The sequence below is a fragment of the Montipora foliosa genome, chromosome 2 (assembly GCF_036669935.1).
Source record: "Montipora foliosa isolate CH-2021 chromosome 2, ASM3666993v2, whole genome shotgun sequence".
Classification (NCBI taxonomy): Eukaryota; Metazoa; Cnidaria; class Anthozoa; order Scleractinia; family Acroporidae; genus Montipora; species Montipora foliosa.
The window spans coordinates 32,773,372-32,793,371 of record NC_090870.1 but is presented as its reverse complement, the minus strand read 5'-3'; the positions used below and the strand labels follow the sequence as shown (position 1 = coordinate 32,793,371).

Sequence of the window (20,000 nt, the reverse complement as noted above, 5' to 3'; positions counted from 1 at the left end):
TTCGAAACACTAAACAAAGAGTTCATAATTGATAAGTTCATCCTGAAACTCGTTATCTTTGACCAAATAAGAGGGTTTCAATGGGGTTAAGCATGTGGCGTGAAACGTCCAAAAAAATAACCGTGTGTCGTGAAAAAGGGAAAAAATTAACCGTGTGTCGTGAATTATTTTGTCCAGATAACCGTGTAGTTTGTAGTTCTTTCTAACCTCTGAACAATTATTTGATGTAAAAAGTAAGCGTGCACCGTGAAATCGCGAAATTTTAACCGTGTACCGTGTTTGCTACACCCCCATTGAGACCCTCAAATAAATCAGAATATTTTGAATAATGTGTTGAAAAAAGTTCAAATTTTGTGGTGGTTTGCCACCTGAAAGCAGATTTTTTTTATAGTGTCACTTCCATTCTTTATCGCGGTGAAGTAAAATAGCAGTAGCAGTGTTAACGACGTTCGTGTCCTTTGTTACTGCGCATTTTTCCGCGCATGTCACGCACACGTCATGCATCGCAGACCCCGAAGGTAAACAAACATAACATCGAGCCAGTGTTTAACCCTCGCTCGGGCAAAGGATCGCTTGTGGCATCATGGGATAGCTGTGGACCCAGGTCTTCTCGGAAATGTCTCGCATTGACGTGACAGTGCGAATAAACAATCGCTTTGAGAACTTCGCAGCGATTTTACTCTCTTGAATTCTCGGTCACCCCCATTTTCCTTTCAGTAGATCACGAGAACTGTGACCCCCATTCATTTTTCCCTTTTTGGCAAAAGTAGATCATTACATTTCTGCGTGGAAAGTTTAAAAAAATCTGTACGTGGGAACATTTTAAGCGCGAACGTCCTTAAGGGCAGCCTTAAAAAGGCAACGATCTATTTAACGAGTGCATTGTGACAAGATAAAAATTTTGCTTCCAGGGTAGTGATTTGGTGCATTGATTTGAAGAAAAGGTTTCTAAGGTTAAACGAAATTTATCAGAGGGGGAGAGATTTTACCACCGCGAGATAGAAGCACACGACCTTGAAGCGTTTAACGTGCAACTCTTTTCCTTGGAACAAGGCTGGGGACTTAAGGATCTTATGCCCAAATATGGATAAAATGGGAAAATGGGAAAATGCACGAGCTACGTTTTATCCAAATAAGGACAGCCCCAGCTCTGAGCCAGAATTAATCGCTTCAAGGTCATGAGCTTCTGAGCGGGAATATCATAGAACTATAAAAACATATTACCATGCATCAAAACTTACGTAACCTACTTCTCAGATTGTCTTCTCTTGAAAAATTGATTATTGTTATTGTTATTATTAACGATATTTAGGTAAATTACAAAGTTAAAATGTAGGAACTCCCCTTACAACATATCCAGTTGGCCTTATATAGTGGAAAGGTACAGAAAGTAACATTCCCCATGCTTGAAACGTGTATTTCTTAAACTGAAGTCAAAGGCAATTTTGATTTATGGCAGCGCAGATAAAACCCCTCTCACGGAAAATAACTGTTAGACAAAACAAAATGGCGTGCATCTGCCTTGCCACTACAAATCCACGCGAGTATTCTGTAAAGGAGGTAAATCTTTTTATCACACAGGCAAATCAGAGCGTCACATTTTCCCAACGAGTTTTGTCCAAGATTGTAAATATACCAAAAAGAGAAAAATTTACAGCAGACTCATCGGCCCAAATAATTGCGGCATTACATGCTGCTTAATTTGAGCTATTGCCGGTTCCAACTATGAGATCATATATGTAATGAAAGCCAGTTTTTTGGGACTTAACAATGGCGAACAGTGCTTAATCAGCAAGTAGCCAGTGACCAGCATGGTTTTTATTGGCATTATAGACATATATTGCCTTCGTAGCACGCAATAAGGAAATTTTTAACGCGAAAGATCATTGAAAAGTACCACGTTTTGAAATCGTCTTTTTATAGAATTAAAAGAAAACGCCTTTTGAAGAAAGAGATGAACACACCAGAAGACGTCCAAGTAAGCTACTTATTCGGCAACAAGGAGTCATCATACGAAGTTTAAATGCATATGCATCTATGACAGAGCGCATTGACGCAATTGTATTTAAGAAAGCAAGGAGCATACCAAATACCAACTGTAAATCCTACGTGTTGTGTCCTTGAGAGAAACAGAGAACTTTTTCAAGTTCGTCACGCAGACATACTTGCGTTACATTGAATGCGTGTAACACAATTTAAACAATAAACAAAATAATTGTCTCCATTTTTGGTGGAATCACCTCCATTGTTTGCAATTTCACAACAGAATGAACTGAAAACGATGATTTAAGGCAGTTGGCACAATTAACAGAAGAAAATGTAGTCATTTCAACGGTTAACAACGAATAACGTGCAAGTTTAGGAAAAAACAATGACCATCTATTGTTTTCATTGCGTCCTCCCTGTTCACCGTTGATACACTCTGTTAATCGTTGTTTTATTGCATGGTTGGCGTTAAGGTGTCTTCGTAATGATCCTCTAACATAGACCACCGTTAAAAACGTATGCTAAGGTAAGAGTTGCAAAACATCTGGAACCTGGCGGGATTTCCCGTTGATGTTCCTTCGGGATTCGATAGTTAAAATGAAGTGCTCGCCACCGCACAGTCAGATAAATACTACTTATTGCATTTGTAGCCTCACTCTGTGTGGAGAAAGTCTCTTTGAATTCTCTTGAATGAAAATTATGCTCATAGCCTTGCAAGCAATCCATAACTTAAGCGACTACAATAAGTGGAGTCATCAACAACCTTCAGAACTGTCATACATGCAATCGTCTTCATTAGGCTAACAAACGTTAAGGTACATTTTTGTCCCCAAAACCCACACGCAACAGTCCAATGACAATCAAACTACACCATTACAGAGACTTTCACGAGATCTACATATCAAACTGTCCATGGTCATTGAGACTCTTTGAATTTAATTATACTCATGAAAACATGAATCATACTGTACATCTGCCATGGCAAAACTTACTTTTCCACGGCAAAACTTACTTTCTCATGGCAAAACTTACTTTCTCACTGCAAAACGTACTTTTCCACGGAAAAGAAAATACTTTTCTACGGGTTTTCCAAAGCCAGGAATTGGAAAGTGGGAATTCCGTGATAAGAACTTGAACCAAAGTCACTTAAAATGATCCAGCGTCTTGCAAATGTTTACTTTTATCTCGCTGGGTAATTTGTCACATGCTGACTCCTTTTGGGAGGGGATTCATCTAGTAACTTCTGAAGAGCAAACAATTGTCTGGGCTTTTTCTTTTTCGTGATCGTGGGGTGATCATGTCTTTGACATCAAATATTACAGCAGTTGTCTTCGGGCGCTCGATTTTCTTGATTACATTGGTTTGTTAATCTCTTAAGGATTCGTTCGATGGACCCCATAACGAAATAAGAATAGGCGCAGTGATGATTTGAAGTAGTATGTTTGGCGTAGTTTTTAACCAAATAGGAGGTTAAAGATATTTTTTAAATTTCATTTTAGCAGGTGTTTGATAATTTCCATATGGATCACTGTAAAAGCAAGCGATTTTTGATTATGGTCGTATAATACTTACTGAAAAGCATTTTACCATGACACTTAAAATGAAACATTATTCTCTCAGATCGCCCTTTGTATTAAACATACTGGAAAATGGCTAGTATTTAAAAAGATGCATTTTATTTCAAATCAAAACGATTGCTTCCCAAGTAGCTACAGCGGTTACCATTCACACGCCATTCACAATTGTTTTCATTTTTCGAAACTAAATTTGAGTGGACGTCAATCAATCAATTTAGTTTCGAAAAGTGAAAACAAAATCGTTGAGGGGCAAGTGTGACTGATAACCCCTGTAAGCTCAGATAACGCTTTCGCCTTCACATGCAAGAATTCACTGTTCACTATCACAAAATACTTTTAGGGTGCGTTCGATTGACCGTATTCCGGAATAAGAATGCGTGGAATATAAGGTAGAAATCCTTCGCTTTTACGGTGATTCACATAAAAATTGTCAAACATCCACTAAAATGCTATTTTAAACATATGTTTGTTGTCCTTGCTGCTTCGAAGCGCGCCAAACATACCGTTTTAATCATCACCCCTCGTATTCTTATTCCGGAATAGGGTCAATCGAACGCGCCCTTAATTATTTCTTTATGGTAGTCGATTGGAAATACAACCCTTGTCAGTTTTCATTGGTTATTCAGAAGAGACTGATCCTGTCTTAAATGGTGGTGCACGCGGATCTAAAGGTAAAAAGAAATTTTCTTTGCATGCACGCTAGCTTTTCCGGCACTGTTACGGTGTTTGTGCTGACTAAAAGCCACTACAAGGCTCTAGATTTTTTTTTGTTTGTTTTCCCTTTTCTTTTCCCTGAGGTAGTTAAAGGACCTATCACAATACCACGGTACAAATTGCGAAAACGATTAAATTGACCTATGCCAATAAAACTTAATTTCAGCTGCTGACTCGGAGTGAAAAAACCTGAGGAAACTCCTTTTTCCGTTTGTAAAGTGTGACTATTCCACCTAGAAAAATGACGAATCATACGCATATACGAGTGCAGCCAGAGAGAGTGTAGTTAGACTCACAGTCAACACAGCGGAATGGAAAATAATCTCGCCTAACACACATAAACTGGGTCTGTTCTCGGTGTTTCAGGTATCATGATATGTCAAACTGGATTGAGACCGGCGAAAAATGCAGAAGAAAATATTTTCCAAGCCATCTTCAACCTAAACAAGAAAAACGTTGCCTTTTAGGAGTTTTAGATGACGTAGTATGGCCGTGTAGCCGAGTAGAGCAACAGAAAGCGCGCATAAAACGAAGCCTCATTCATGTTTGGGTGAGACACCCTGGCTTGAGCCTGCGATCTAATAGAAAACCCGTACCTGGTCAGCGGTCAAGCTAAAATAAGCTGATCTCGATGGGCTCTACCTTGAGCCAGCAATACGGTCACGTGATACTGGTCAGCGTATACCTTGTTTTGACAGGTGCCATTAACCATAACATGAAATTCCAATATCAAAGATGTGTGCTGTAAACTAGTGTGATCACTGGCCACATTGGCATACATTGAGGGGTCGACGTACGGGTGGTCGATGACGTCAAAACTAACACCAAAACTTCTCGCATCCATGGGTTACCATATTTTCTTAACTGTGGTGTTCCGCGCGCGCGCCTTCGAACAGTATGCATCCCTTTGGGGTTTTACCGTTTCGTTTTGTCCTGGCTTATTTTAAAATAAAGAGTTTGGTTTGATGGTTAAAAATGTCACCGATGCATGAAAGAAAACCGAATTTGTGACTCAACCAAACAACAAGAAAAGCAAGGTGACACAGGAGCTAACACCAACCCAGTGTGGCCAACACATCACGCATGCGCACAACCATTTCACCCGGTCAATTATCAGCCATGGACAGCTGTTTCGGCCTTTTGGGCCTCATCAGCAGGGCGTAGCTAACATACCAGGCGGGTGTGTTTAGCACCCCTTTCAGTGGCAGCTTCACATTGTTTCTAATTTACGTGACACACCGATCTCTTAATGTGATCCACCTTTCCACACCCTTACCGTGGAAGAACAGTTTTGCTGTTCCCAACCCAGCTTACCACGTGTATGGCATGGGAAGCTGCCACTTAAAGGGGTGCTAAACATACCCGCCTGGTATGTTGTCTACGCCATGCTGATGAGTGCAAAAAGGCCGAAACAGCTCAGTCCATGGCTGCTAATTGACCGGGTGAAATGGTTGTGTACATGCGTGATGTGTTGGCCACACCTGGTTGGTGTTAGTGTGTGTCACCTTGCTTTATTGTTGACTCAACCAAAGCACGCAACCTGCTCTGCTGTTGAGATTGAAAAGTAGGACTGTTAACCTTCATCTAGTGATTTTCAACATTTACTTTTTAATGTAATAAAACTGTGATAAGGCAGAAACTAACGATAAAAGCGCGCGACGTTTCGACCGAACTTCCGTATCAAGCTAAAAGTGAAGATCAAACTTTTAGCATAAGTATAAATATAAAACAAAGAAGTAAACGTATGTAAATATGAAAATGTGAAAAAGGGGTGTTAATGATTAAAAACACTTTTGCATGACTGTATATTGAGTTCACTTCATAAATAGAAAACATTTTATAAATGAGACAGTCAATCTTGCTCTTGCACTCTTTTAAGATCATTGGGCAAATCAGAATGTTTCAAGCGGAAATGTTTTCCAGTAGAGGAAGACGCATTCTTCTGCTCGTCTACGCGTTGATGCAAATGCCGCCGCGTGTAAGCAACATAACCTGCACCACACAGGTCACATTTAAATTGATAAACAAGGGATTGTTGGTTGACATTAGACGGCTTGACTTCCCGCGGTTTCAGATGTTGTTTGACCTTGTGGCTAACAAACGTGTGTTGGAAGATCACGTGAATTTTCTGGCTCAGATCTTTGAGTTGTGATCGTACAATATCGGCTAAAGCCTTGTCTTTAAATGGCAGAACAACGCGAAAAGGATCTAATTCATTGTTAACAGCTGGTAACTCGAGAGCAAGTTGATCAGATGCTTTGACTGCAATAACGCCTAAGATGTTGCAATTAAGTAACCTGTCTGGGTAACTCAGTCGATAAAACACTATTTTAAGCCAATCACATTCATTGGAAAAGTGGGACCAGTTGGAAGAGAGGAGGAAGGCACGATCAAGCATAGCTTTTAATAAGCCGCGCTTGCAGCGCTTGTAATGCAGCATAAGGCCAGTGTTCGTAGGTTTGACGTATTCTTTGGTTTGGATTTGTATAAATTTGTTAAGAAGCTGTGTGCAAAGAAACGGAAGCATCCATTATTCTCCATCTGAACTTAAACGAAGAGTAGCAGTGGTTAAAAGTCTCGAGAAAGTTATTAGCTGATCCTTTATCGGGTATAATAGTTAACGTGTCATCCACGTATTTCATGTAGTGTGTGCGCGCTCGAGAGTTTCTTCTATGCTGCACATAAAGGCGTTGGCAATTAAGGGTCCGAGCGGGAAGCCCATAGCAACACCATCTATCAGTTAGTAGCGTTGATCGTCGAACAGAAAAAGTTGGTCATTTCTTACGCCTCTAAGGAGATCAACAAGGTCTTGCTTAGTGAGGTTGAAGCCGTGCGTTTCATTGAACCAATCATTCACGAAAGCTTTATCGGCGAGAATATATATTAGACTGGGACAATTTTGGTGAAAAGCCGCTAATAAAACTTCTGTCGGCAAACTCGAGGAAAAGTTGGTAAATACTTTTTTTCTAAATGAAAATTATGTGATGAACACGAAAACATTGTTTATCAAGCCTGATTTTGAGTTTTTAACCACAAAATCTGACCTTGAAAAAATGACCTTATTTCTGGACATGGAAACGAGGCTAAAATTTTCCCCTCATTCCAAAACCACATTTAACTCGAATTATTGCCCCCAAATAAGCTAACTACAAGTTATTTCCCCTATGAAATAAACTAATAGACGGCTAAAGCCTTAAAATAAGTTATTTGGAAAGTTTTAAATTCAGAGACGCTAATGAAAAAAGTTGACGAGCGTGTTCGTCGAATAACAGTGTGAAGAAAGTATGTTCTTTTGAATAAAACCTATTTAGATTAAGGATGAACTGCGCAATAAAATTACTTTTTAATAAGGAATATATTTCAGCTAGTACAAATAGTCTTCTTCAGGACCACTGACGTCTGGTGCGAACATCAAAACAAAGATAGATATGCCAGCAAAAAGGTTGCGGCCGAGTTTTATCCTGCGATGTGTCTCCCTCATTCAATGATTTTATATCGTCGATCTACTTACCACTGTAAAGCTTAAAACAAGTCAATAAACCAACGTTAAGAATCTCAATGGATGGAAAAGTTGTAAAAAATTCTCTTTTGCTACGAAAATTATCAAATACGTAAACCCATTTTAACACTTGAAGCTTTGGCTTTGCCTTGGAAACGAAAGTCAGTGAAGCGCGTCGTATGTTTGTTTCAACAAGAAGGTACCCGTTACATACATACATACATACATACATACATACATACATACATACATACATACAGACAGACAGACAGACAGACAGACAGACACACATACACACACACACACACACACACACATGCTGCTGTCTGAATATGTTTAGAAATATATTTGTTGATAAGGTTTTCAGGGAAGCGATTCCTCCGCAGAATGACAGACAATTTTTGAAGATCAGTATGGAACCCCATCCAAGTGTTGTTTATCTTAAAAGTTCTATCAATCAAGGTTTTGATTAACCCCAATTTGTAGGTAAAGGGGCAAAAACTCAGATAACTGGTGAGCAAACCTGTGAAAGTTTTTTTTTCCGGTAAACGGTGGTTACACTTTGGTGCGGGTCAGTGTTATTGATTAGAACATCTAGGAAAGGTAGAACATGGTCAGCTTCCCGTTACATTGTAAAGCGTTGATTGTTGATGTAATTGAAGAAAACGGTTGCATCCCGTTCAGAGCGGAAAAGGCAAAATGTATCGTCTACGTAGCGACGATAGAATAAGACCTCTGAATCTCCGTATTGATCCAACCATATATTCTCATGGTGACCCATAAAGAGATTGGCGAGAGCAGGGGCAAGGGGGGACCCCATGGCTACACCATCCATCTGGTCATAGAAGTTACCCTTGAACAGGAAGTGAGTTTCCTTGGTAGCAAACTCAAACAACCTTTTAAGCTCATGTTTACTAAGTTTCAAACCTGGGTTACCCTCAGTTATATACTTGACGGCAAGGTTAATACAATCATCTAGAGGGATGTTGGTGAAGAGGCTTTCAACATCGAAGGACACCATGAACATCCCATGCAAAGATAGCTCATTGATTTCCTTGACAAAAGTGAAGGAATCTGAAGCAATGAATGTAGATGGAATATGAGGTTGGAGTAGATTACTTAAGTATTTGGCCAGGCTGTAGTTGTAGGTGCCTATGGAGGAAACTATGGGCCGAAATGGTGGGGTGGAATTTGGCGCTCGTGGTTTGTGCATCTTAGGGAGACCATAGATCCTAGCAGGCTGGGATCCACTTGGATAAATGGCCTCATAAACTTCAGGATCAAAGTGACCTTTTTTCCTAAGTTCTCTAAGATAGCGCTGGAGTTTCCCTTCCCGGGTAAGGGTAGGGTCGGATGTAAGGACCCTGAATTTAGTAGTGTCGTTAATGATTTTAAATAAACCCTTGTCATATTCTTGTCTATCTAAAATTACTACCCCATTACCCTTATCTGGCCGCAATATTACAATGTTCTTGTTCTTTCTTAGTTCTTTCAGAATCCTATGCTTTTTCAAATCCGAGGCCGTGGGTCGATATGATGACACGTACGTGTGAGCCAAATGTGACAGTTCGGTAGCCAGTTTACCCGTGTCCTTGCTCTCCTTGAGATTCTTTAACATCCTCTGACTAATCAATTCAAAGCATGCGAAGATGTCCGTTTTGTTGATCGAAGGTGGGCAAATCGAGTGCGTAAGTCCATATTTGAGAACATTCAACTGATCAGTGTTAAGAGAAACCGATGAAAGATTGGTGACAACTTCGTCTGACTTGAAAGGAAGGACCGAGTTTTTCGTGAGGTTTTTAAGTTTCTTTTCGTGGGTTTTGATGAAGTTCTTCACCCCTTTCGTCACGTTGTGGTCAACAGACTTGTGAAGAATATAACGGTCAATACTGCTTAGTGTTTCAGAAATGCGATTGTTAAGTCTGTCCCTTTGGAGGACTAACCTGTGATGTTCCTTGGTGCGTCTTTTTATAGCGCTTTTCAGCAGCTTTCTTCTGATTCCAAGAGCGTCTTGCCTGTCCATGTTTGCAGGCAAGTGGAAGCAAAGAAACTTGGGAAAGACATTGAGAGACTTGCAATTGCGTAGGAACGCTAGATCCAACTCAGATTTCCGTGTTTTGATTGAGAGCTTCTCAAACTTACGGAGGTCAGAAATGTTGACCCGTTCATTATACTTGGCTGCCAAGTCGAAGATGATTGATCCAAAAGGTCTAGATAGCAGCAACAATATAGATAGTCGTATAAACATAACAACTTTCTTTAATTTTCCAGACATGTTTCGACGGTACATCTGTCATCTTCAGTGTTACATATTTTGAAATCGCCGTTGAATTTAAATCAGTTATCTGAGTTTTTGCCCCTTTACCTACAAATTGGGGTTAATCAAAACCTTGATTGATAGAACTTTTAAGATAAACAACACTTGGATGGGGTTCCATACTGATCTTCAAAAATTGTCTGTCATTCTGCGGAGGAATCGCTTCCCTGAAAACCTTATCAACAAATATATTTCTAAATATATTCAGACAGCAGTCAAGGGAGGGAAAACACAGTCTCATTCAGGAATCGAGCCCCAGGAAACACCTAAGTTTTTCTTTAAAATCCCTTACATTGGGCACTTTTCAGTCACGGCACAGAGGTGTATACGCAAACTTGCTAATCGGTTATGTAAACCTATTGATATAAGGTTAGTCTTCACTACTTTCAAAGTCAGGAATCTTTTTAATGTGAAAGATGCTGTCCCTGTAGGGCTTCGCACGCGTGTGGTCTATAAATTTTCGTGTGCAAGTTGTAATGCTTGTTATGTTGGTGAAACCGGCCGACACTTCTCCACACGAGTGCGCGAGCACTTACTTTCAGACAGATCTTCGAACGTTTTTAAACATCTGCAGAGTTCAGAGTTTTGTAAGGCATCCTGCACACCGGATTCCTTCAAGATCCTGGACTCTGAAGCCACTAAGTACCAAGTGAAGCTTAAGGAATCCATGTATATAAAATGGGAGAAGCCCGATCTCAACCAGCAGGTGAAACACATTAACCTGACTCTCTCCCTGTAAGGAACTAAGCGTCACTCATTTAAATTTTTGTTTTGTTCTGTTTTGATTTAATACGCAATATTGACAACGCAATGTCACGAAGTTTGTAAGATCGCGGGCGCTTTAAATTCAACGGCGATTTCAAAATATGTAACACTGAAGATGACGGATGTACCGTCGAAACATGTCTGGAAAATTAAAGAAAGTTGTTATGTTTATACGACTATCTATATTGTTGCTGCTATCTAGACCTTTTGGATCATACATACATACATACTTAACTTTATTTCAATTCGGATTTTTTAGAGTAGCAAAGAAATATGCTAGTATCTCCGAATGTAATCTAAAATAAGAATGCAAATTACACAGTAACTACGATATTAAATTACAATAGCTTAGATTATAATATTACGATAAAAGTAAAACAATGAGATAAGACATAATAAAAACTAAAATATATATGACTTGATATTGTTCCTAAAATTAGTTACGCTGAGCGCGGTTCTAACTTTATCAGTTAAGATATTCCAGTATTTAGTAGCAGTGAATTTAAATGAGTATTTGCCATACTTTGTAGTGTTCACACGAGGTTGGTGCAACTTATTTATACCTCTAAGCCCTTGGGTATTACGTCTCGGAATAAGTAAGGATGTGATATACGCAGGTGTTAAAGCACGAAGTGCATATCTTGTATTCTTCTTGTTCGTAAAGTTGTCATATTCAAATTGTTGAGCAGAGTTTCGTATGTGTTGTTATTGTCATCATAGAGCGTGCTTGTTTAGCAATTCTAATTTTCGCTCGTTTCCGGCTCCGCAAAAGTGCCATACATTACTACAATATAGAAAAGACGGCATGATGAAAGCTTTATACAACCTACAATCATAGACAAAAGTAGTTGGGAAGGTTATGTAAATGAACCACACCAGAGCTGTATTTTAACCTGCTTCTGTTAAAGCTCAAAAGAAATAGTTTCACATTCTCTTACGTAGCCCCCCTCCCCCCTATTCAATGTTGGAAGGTAAGTCAACAATTTTCCACTGAAACCATTCAGTTTTGCACAACATCGAAGGAGGGGGGAGGGGAGAGAAGCAATAAAGACTTCAAAAGTGTTAACTTTCCCAACAGTTTTGTCTAGGATTGCAGTTTTAGTATTACCGGATACAATATTTCTGAAACTCTTAATAACCTTAAGCTCGTTGTTAACACGATCACAGATGTCGGAAACATGTTTACTAAACGTTAATTTGCTATCTAAGTTAACCCCTAATAAGTTAATTTGATCTTTTTTTCTTAATTTCAATATCACCTACTTTAAAATTGTATTTACGGCTAGTTTCTCCAAGGATTATTCCTTGAAAATTTTCAGGATTAGCTTTCAATCCGTTTATCTTGTACCAGTGAACTGCATTGTCAAGTTCATTTTGCACTGTAAGATGGAGTGCTGCCAGGTCCTCACGTGAGTCATAGATTTGCTGATCGTCTGCATAGATGTTTAAATTGGCTTTAACAAAGAGGAAAAGATCATTAATAAAAATGTTAAATAAAAGTGGACCAAGAGTGCTCCCCTGAGGAACTCCTCGTTTAACACGTAGCCAAGGAGAGTATGTGTCGGCGATCATGTTTCACTCTTGGCTCTACTATTCTTAATAGCGCCGTTTGGCAACTTTAATTTCCACGATAAGCTGATAGGTAGTTAGAGAGGATTCAATCGAAGTGAGCTTGAAGCTGGGAGGCAAGCAGTTTCTCAAATATGTTGTTAATAGCCGGTAAAACAGATATTGGTCTATAGTTTGTTTTACTGAGTTCGTTGTCCTTTTTAAATAAAGGTGTGACTTGGCCTTTTTTCCAGTTCTTAGGATATTTGCATTGTGCAATCGAGGCATTGAAGATACAGCAAAGAGGAAAACATATCACTGATGCTGATTCTTTAAGCAGTCATGGAGTAATGTGGTCGTATCCACTTGACTTGTTTACTTTGATTTCTTTCAAAAGTTGCTCTATGTAGATGGTGCTAATGGGTGAGAAACCAAAATCTGTACGCTCCATGTCATTTTCTAAAATGGCTTGGACACTGGGATGATCTTGAAAATCGCCAGTTCTATCCACAGGCTCGGCAATATCACTCGCTAAATTTACAAAATAATCATTAAAATTGAATTTTATTTTGCGTTTTCGTCCATTTAATGATTTTATGATGTCGATATTTCAACTACAGTAAAGCTTTAAGGAAGTCAGAAGTCAGACACCAGAATCATTCTTCACTGTATACACCCTGACGCGGAATTCCTTGTCGTGGCGTGTCAGGACACTGATGTTTTTAGTTTGTTAATCGCACACATCGACAAAATGAGATGCAAACAGCTGTGGATGAAAGCCGGAACATCAAAGAAGCCCAAGTACCTATTTATTCACACGATTCGTGAGCGCCTGAAGAATTCATTTTCTAAAATAGAAACCATCCGGTCCTCTCTTTTCATGCGATAACAGGCTGTGATACCGTGTCTTTCTTTGCTGGGTATAGCACGAAAACTGCCTGAAAGGCATTTTCTCATCACCAAAAGCTATTAGAAAGTCTAGGAGACGGAAACCTGGATGGCACGACTGTGAAGTCCGTAGAAAAATTTATTTCTAGAGTGTACAATGCTGCTAATGCAGAGGGCTGTAATGAAGCACGTGCAGCGTTGTTTTCTCGGTGCAGATCCCCCGAGGCACTTCCCCCAACAAGTGATGCAGCACGATGGCATATCGCTAGGGCGAAACCATGGGATGGACTAAATCTGATGATGGAAAGCTGGTGCCTAAGCTAATGACTCTTGCCCCTGTACCAGAAAGCTGTACCGAGATGATTACCTGTGGATGCAAATCAGGATGTTCAACAAATAGGTGCAGCTGAATGTGAGACTTCCGTGTACAGGAGCATGCACATGCAGAAGCACTGGAGATCTCATGATCAATTGCACTAATGATGTTGATGAACATGTCATTGCAAACCAAGAACAGTGAATGGTACAGTTAAGAAAAAACGCGTTTAGCTTCTCTAAGTAATTTTTTTTATTATTGTTTTATAATTGTCTGTGGACTAAAAACATTTTTTTTTTAATTTCTGTCCTGTAGGAAGAGGATGTCAGATGTTTACAATATCAAGTTACGTCTTCGATGTGTTTCAGAAGCTAACATCAGACGCAAATGGCAGCTATCAATCGGATTTATGACCTTCGTTCTTAGTTATAATTACAGCATGTATCCAGACTGGTTAGGTCGTGAAAGTTGATAGCAGTTTTAAGAAAATGCAGTTTTTGTTTTTTGAATGATTTTGCAAACGTCCAGAAATTCAATAATTGAAAAAAGAAGTAAGATGTCTGCAATACAGATCACGAACGTTAATACTGTAAATATCCTAGTTAATAGCAGAACAATTCAATTTCTATAGCTGCTGTAACTACCTGAACGAATTGCTGGATTGGTAATGTTGTTTCTTTCTTGACTCTGCCGTAAAATGTGTCTAAATGGTGAAATCTCGTTTTCAATGGTCACGTGACCAGAAAAATCAAGTGATTTTCAAAAGGTTCCTGCAAGGTACTGTAAGTAATAAGTTGTATCCATTACCTATGGATCTGAACGAAATATAACCGTCTGAGAGAACTCTGAATCCTCAAACAACACCCAGCCTCGTTTTCATGTCATAATGTATTAATGCTACCATTAACAGCTAATTTCAAGGTATAAATAGGCAAACCAAGCTTGGTAAACAAGATTTTCGTGTTCAGCACATAATTTTCATCAAGAAAAGTGTGTTTACCAACTTTTCCTCGAATTTTCCTACAGAAGTTCTCTTTTGCGAAAGTTGTCCCAGTCTATATTGTCTCTTCCAGAGGCACATTAGTGAATAATGAAGAGACATCGTAGGAAACGAGCACATCACCGCTATTGATTGTTAGTTTATGGACTTCATTGACGAACTCATGCAAAGGTATCAGTAATCGTGTACTGATTGATAGAAAGAGGTTTGAATTGTTGTCTATCCATTTCGCCAGAACAAAGTTGAACGTGTTTGCAGCGGACAAAATAGGTCGCATAGCTAATATTGTTGCTTGTGTGTTTTGGGAGAGCCGTAAAGGTGGCTAACTTGGAGCCTGATCCATATGGAGGCACAGAGTCTACAACCTCTGAAGCGATTCTAGTTCCTTCTCTATCTGTAGGAGAGGGTTATAGTGCTTCGGAGGCCTACCCCTACTGTTTAGTCTCTCCGGATCAACCATTATGAATTTAGTGGCATTATTTATTGATGCATCAGCTAGCAAACGTAAGTATTCATCCTTGTCCATCACTGCCACCCCCGATCCTTTGTCAGGTTTACTTACAATTATGTCTTCACGTTGCTTCAGCTGGTGAATGGCTGTCAAGAGTGTCTTTGAAAACTTTAGACCTTTTCGATGAATATAATTCAACGCCATAGATCGAAGAGTTACCTTGACACTGCGAGATCCCGAAGAAGTTCAGGTATGTGTGACTCGAGTCTCCAGAAAGCTTTCTGAAAACTTCCCTTCACATCCATCGGGAAGACATGCTTAGGGACGGCAAAATCGAAACCACGACATAGCGCAAGCTTTTGGAAAAAGTTGAGCTCGTAAGAAAAGATATTCATGATGTCTTCGTCGACGTCCCTCTTTATGAATAGTCAGGTGTGCTATTTTCTTGGCATGAGCGTCCAAAATTACTTACTTATGAGGATAATGCAAAAGTTTGTTAGTCATTTATCGTCGTAATCATGAAGTCCTACATAAATTTCTAAAATGCATGTTTCCACTTGATTGAATGGTGGCTATGGTTGTGCAGCAAAAAAGTGAAAAAATTATAATTACAATAAAGACGACCTTACTGGAGCCCTGCCTCGAGTCTTGGCATCGACATTAGCTTATCTCTTTAAATTCCAGTGAAGAAAGAACTGTGGAGCTCCGCTCTTAGGCTTTGCTAAATATTTGTACAACTGTTCACCGCCGAGGGCTTCCCCATTGACGAGTAAGATCGTCTGGCGTTAGACATAGTAAAATGTCAATTGGCATTTATGGCGGTAAAAGGATTAAAGATATTTTGAAAGAATACCAATTTAAGGTCTTAAGAAAGTGCCAGGGCAAATTTGATTGGCCTACGAAATGCTCCTCATTAAGAGTCTCAAGCCTAATTCGAATATCCAGACGGACCTCATACGTGCCAAACTTTGTCTTTAATATTCAGGCTTCAGGCGTCGAAACGGCGTCGTTTCTTACCAAAGTTTTTAACAATGTTCTTAATATTTTTAATCGCAGTTTTTTTATAGTTAAATGTTTCCCAAGATCACTTCTCCTTCGTTTATTTATAATTGCCAAAAGAAAGCGATTGTGTTGACAGATTATATTCAGAATTTGACAGTTTGCAAGCTGTTTAAATTTCTACAAATCCAAATTGTACCTAGTAATTATATCACATACTGTTAAATTTATTGAAACTATTCGAGTGTCTTCATTACTTTAAAAGGCTCAGCTTGTAAAATGTGCATTAACCTAAACTTTTCTTAAAAGAAACTATACTTATAAATTTAAAACCAAAAAAACAAGGCTTAATCCGACGATGTTACTAATGCACTTTAAAGACGAAATTTACAAAATGAAATACAATATTTGGATAGCTGTCGTTCACGTGGGTAAAAATATTTTATGTATAATTCTGATAAAAAGAACAATATCATTTGGAACGTGATTCTAGTCTTTTCGCAATCCACTGCAAATACATCTAAGGTAAGCTCTGGAAAAATTAATAGTCCGTACTTGCTTAATTTACGTGGCTGATAAATCAGATTGTTTCTGTAAAAAGGAACATAAAAGGTATTATGTTTTGCTGTTGATAAACAAAGTGTTTTGATTTCTTATAAGCCCCATCCAGGGTTTAATCCTTTGAAACGACTTTCCTTTTGATAATACACCCTAGACAAAAGCTTTGGAACTGATAATAATAGTTGGCCAAGTGCATGAACCTAAAAACGTACTTGACGATTCTCGTGGCGTTTCAAATGGGAATACTGTCGCTCTGTTAAAGAAACCCCCCGGAATTCTTACTGGCATTTTACCTGAGAATACAAGCATTCTCCGATCCGTTAGGGAGTGTATTAAGACCGACAATTTCCCAAAGTTGTGACTATTTATCGATAGTTAAAAATTTAGCTGTAAATACACGGCTGGGGGTGTTAAAGAACGCAAAAGAAGCTTATAAAAGAGTTCTTTAATAAAATTAGTCCCACTATATGGGCGGCGAGTTATACTCTACGACATAGATTTAGCTAGTATAGCTTTCATGACAAGAGGGCTAGATTCCGAAGGCTTTCAGCCAAATTCAGTTGTGTTTAAGTTAAAAAAGGAGGAGGAGGATAATGCAAAAGTTTGTTAGTCATTTATCGTCGTAATCATGAAGTCCTACATAAATTTCTAAAATGCATGTTTCCACTTGATTGAATGGTGGCTATGGTTGTGCAGCAAAAAAGTGAAAAAATTATAATTACAATAAAGACGACCTTACTGGAGCCCTGCCTCGAGTCTTGGCATCGACATTAGCTTATCTCTTTAAATTCCAGTAAAGAAAGAACTGTGGAGCTCCCCTCTTAGGCTTTGCTAAATATTTGTACAACTGTTCACCGCCGAGGGCTTCCCCATTGACGAGTAAGATCGTCTGGCGTTAGACATAGTAAAATGTCAATTGGCATTTATGGCGGTAAAAGGATTAAAGATATTTTGAAAGAATACCAATTTAAGGTCTTAAGAAAGTGCCAGGGCAAATTTGATTGGTCTACGAAATGCTCCTCATTAAGAGTCTCAAGCCTAATTCGAATATCCAGACGGACCTCAAACGTGCCAAACTTTGTCTTTAATATTCAGGCTTCTTATCTACTATTGTTCTTTTATTATTTATAGACTGTAATTTTCAAATTACTTTGACTTGATAATGACGTTTACATAACGTCGAAACGGCGTCGTTTCTTACCAAAGTTTTTAACAATGTTCTTAATATTTTTAATCGCAGTTTTTTTATAGTTAAATGTTTCCCAAGATCACTTCTCCTTCGTTTATTTATAATTGCCAAAAGAAAGCGATTGTGTCGACAGATTATATTCAGAATTTGACAGTTTGCAAAGCTGTTTAAATTTCTACAAATCCAAATTGTACCTAGTAATTATATCACATACTGTTAAATTTATTGAAACTATTCGAGTGTCTTCATTACTTTAAAAGGCTCAGCTTGTAAAATGTGCATTAACCTAAACTTTTCTTAAAAGAAACTATACTTATAAATTTAAAACCAAAAAAACAAGGCTTAATCCGACGATGTTACTAATGCACTTTAAAGACGAAATTTACAAAATGAAATACAATATTTGGATAGCTGTCGTTCACGTGGGTAAAAATATTTTATGTATAATTCTGATGAAAAGAACAATATCATTTGGAACGTGATTCTAGTCTTTTCGCAATCCACTGCAAATACATCTAAGGTAAGCTCTGGAAAAATTAATAGTCCGTACTTGCTTAATTTACGTGGCTGATAAATCAGATTGTTTCTGTAAAAAGGAACATAAAAGGTATTATGTTTTGCTGTTGATAAACAAAGTGTTTTGATTTCTTATAAGCCCCATCTAGGGTTTAATCCTTTGAAACGACTTTCCTTTTGATAATACACCCTAGACAAAAGCTTTGGAACTGATAATAATAGTTGGCCAAGTGCATGAACCTAAAAACGTACTTGACGATTCTCGTGGCGTTTCAAATGGGAATACTGTCGCTCTGTTAAAGAAACCCCCCGGAATTCTTACTGGCATTTTACCTGAGAATACAAGCATTCTCCGATCCGTTAGGGAGTGTATTAAGACCGACAATTTCCCAAAGTTGTGACTATTTATCGATAGTTAAAAATTTAGCTGTAAATACACGGCTGGGGGTGTTAAAGAACGCAAAAGAAGCTTATAAAAGAGTTCTTTAATAAAATTAGTCCCACTATATGGGCGGCGAGTTATACTCTACGACATAGATTTAGCTAGTATAGGTTTCATGGCAAGAGGGCTAGATTCCGAAGGCTTTCAGCCAAATTCAGTTGTGTTTAAGTTAAAAAAACCGACACTTTTTTTTTCGGTGTATGCTTAATTACCCCCTAAATATAGATTCGTACATTTGATTTAGAAAAATTTACTTTCCCTTTTCAGGTCAGAGAAACTCAGTCTCAAGGATGGAAATTTTTCTTTTCTTGTTTACTATCTTAATGACGGCGCAGCTGGACCACTCTCTCCCTGGTAAGTTAATTGAATCTCTCATGCCTCACTGCTTCATTTTATTTCTCACCTGAATCTTCGTCATTATCACATAAAAGCAATATTCATGCTGTTTAAAGGAATCACTCTTTAGTGATCAATTCAATGATTAAACTGATCAAATCTGCCGCCATTGTGGCATGCCATTAGCCTACGGTTAGCCTCTCGGTTCTGCATAGTAAGAAGTAAAATTATACCTTTATATAAAGAAGTGCTTTTTAAATGCAGAACTTGAAAGCGAAATGTTATTTTTAAGGCCTGCTCGCATTAGAGACGATTTTGAAAAAACTTGTTTACTCTAGGGTATAAAATTTGTCTGCACACCTTTTTTTTTTAAATGCGACCTCTCCTTTGTGCTTTTTAAAAATTGTCAAAATCGGAAAAAATATCAATGACGCTGGTGTGCTTGGGTGAGGCTGACCAATTTTTCCAAATTTCGAAGAAAACAAAGGAGCCCACCGCCAAAGCTGTCAACGGTTGTCAAAAGTGACTAAAGACAGATTTTTCGCCTACGTGATCGAAGTTTGCATTTTAACTTAATATATAGATTTAGCCAAGCCTAAAAGCGGAGCTCCCTGGTTATTTACTCTTATTACTCTTATATTACTGCCTGTAAGGTTAGTGAAAAGAAAAGGTTTCGAATTGTCCGCGTTTTGATGTTTCCCGTTGCTGCTTTAACAATTAAATCATTTTCTTTGCTTTCTTCTATAGAAAAATTCATTGCCTAACTAGTGAATTCCACGGTACAAACTAAAAACCGATATCGCATGAATCATGAAGCCATGAATACGATATCGGTTTTTCGAGTGAAATTTACTTTGGAATTCACCAGTTTGGCAATGAATGTTTCTTGAACCGCA

The 20,000-nt window shown here is 38.5% G+C and overlaps 2 protein-coding genes across 5 annotated transcripts in view; one reads left to right on the top strand and one right to left on the bottom strand.

Moving 5' to 3' along the window:
* Positions 1 to 8,401: 8,401 nt before the first annotated feature.
* Positions 8,402 to 10,051, bottom strand: LOC137991555 (uncharacterized). Its single transcript, XM_068836627.1, has one exon. It carries the CDS (start codon positions 10,049 to 10,051, stop codon positions 8,402 to 8,404), a length of 1,650 nt encoding a protein of 549 aa, XP_068692728.1.
* A 4,473-nt stretch (positions 10,052 to 14,524) lies between these two features.
* Positions 14,525 to 20,000, top strand: part of LOC137992861 (uncharacterized) — a 59,724-nt gene continuing 54,248 nt past the window's right edge. Inside the window, exons 1-3 of one of the 4 annotated variants that reach the window (XM_068838412.1) lie at positions 14,525 to 14,781; positions 15,197 to 15,311; positions 19,036 to 19,122. In XM_068838412.1, the coding sequence (XP_068694513.1) occupies positions 15,245 to 15,311; positions 19,036 to 19,122 (154 nt within the window). In that variant the 5' untranslated portion in view covers positions 14,525 to 14,781; positions 15,197 to 15,244. Of the gene's footprint in view, positions 15,115 to 15,196; positions 15,312 to 18,276; positions 18,418 to 19,035; positions 19,123 to 20,000 lie in introns of those variants that run through there. The other 3 variants (XM_068838411.1, XM_068838413.1, XM_068838414.1) reach the window with 3 other exon arrangements.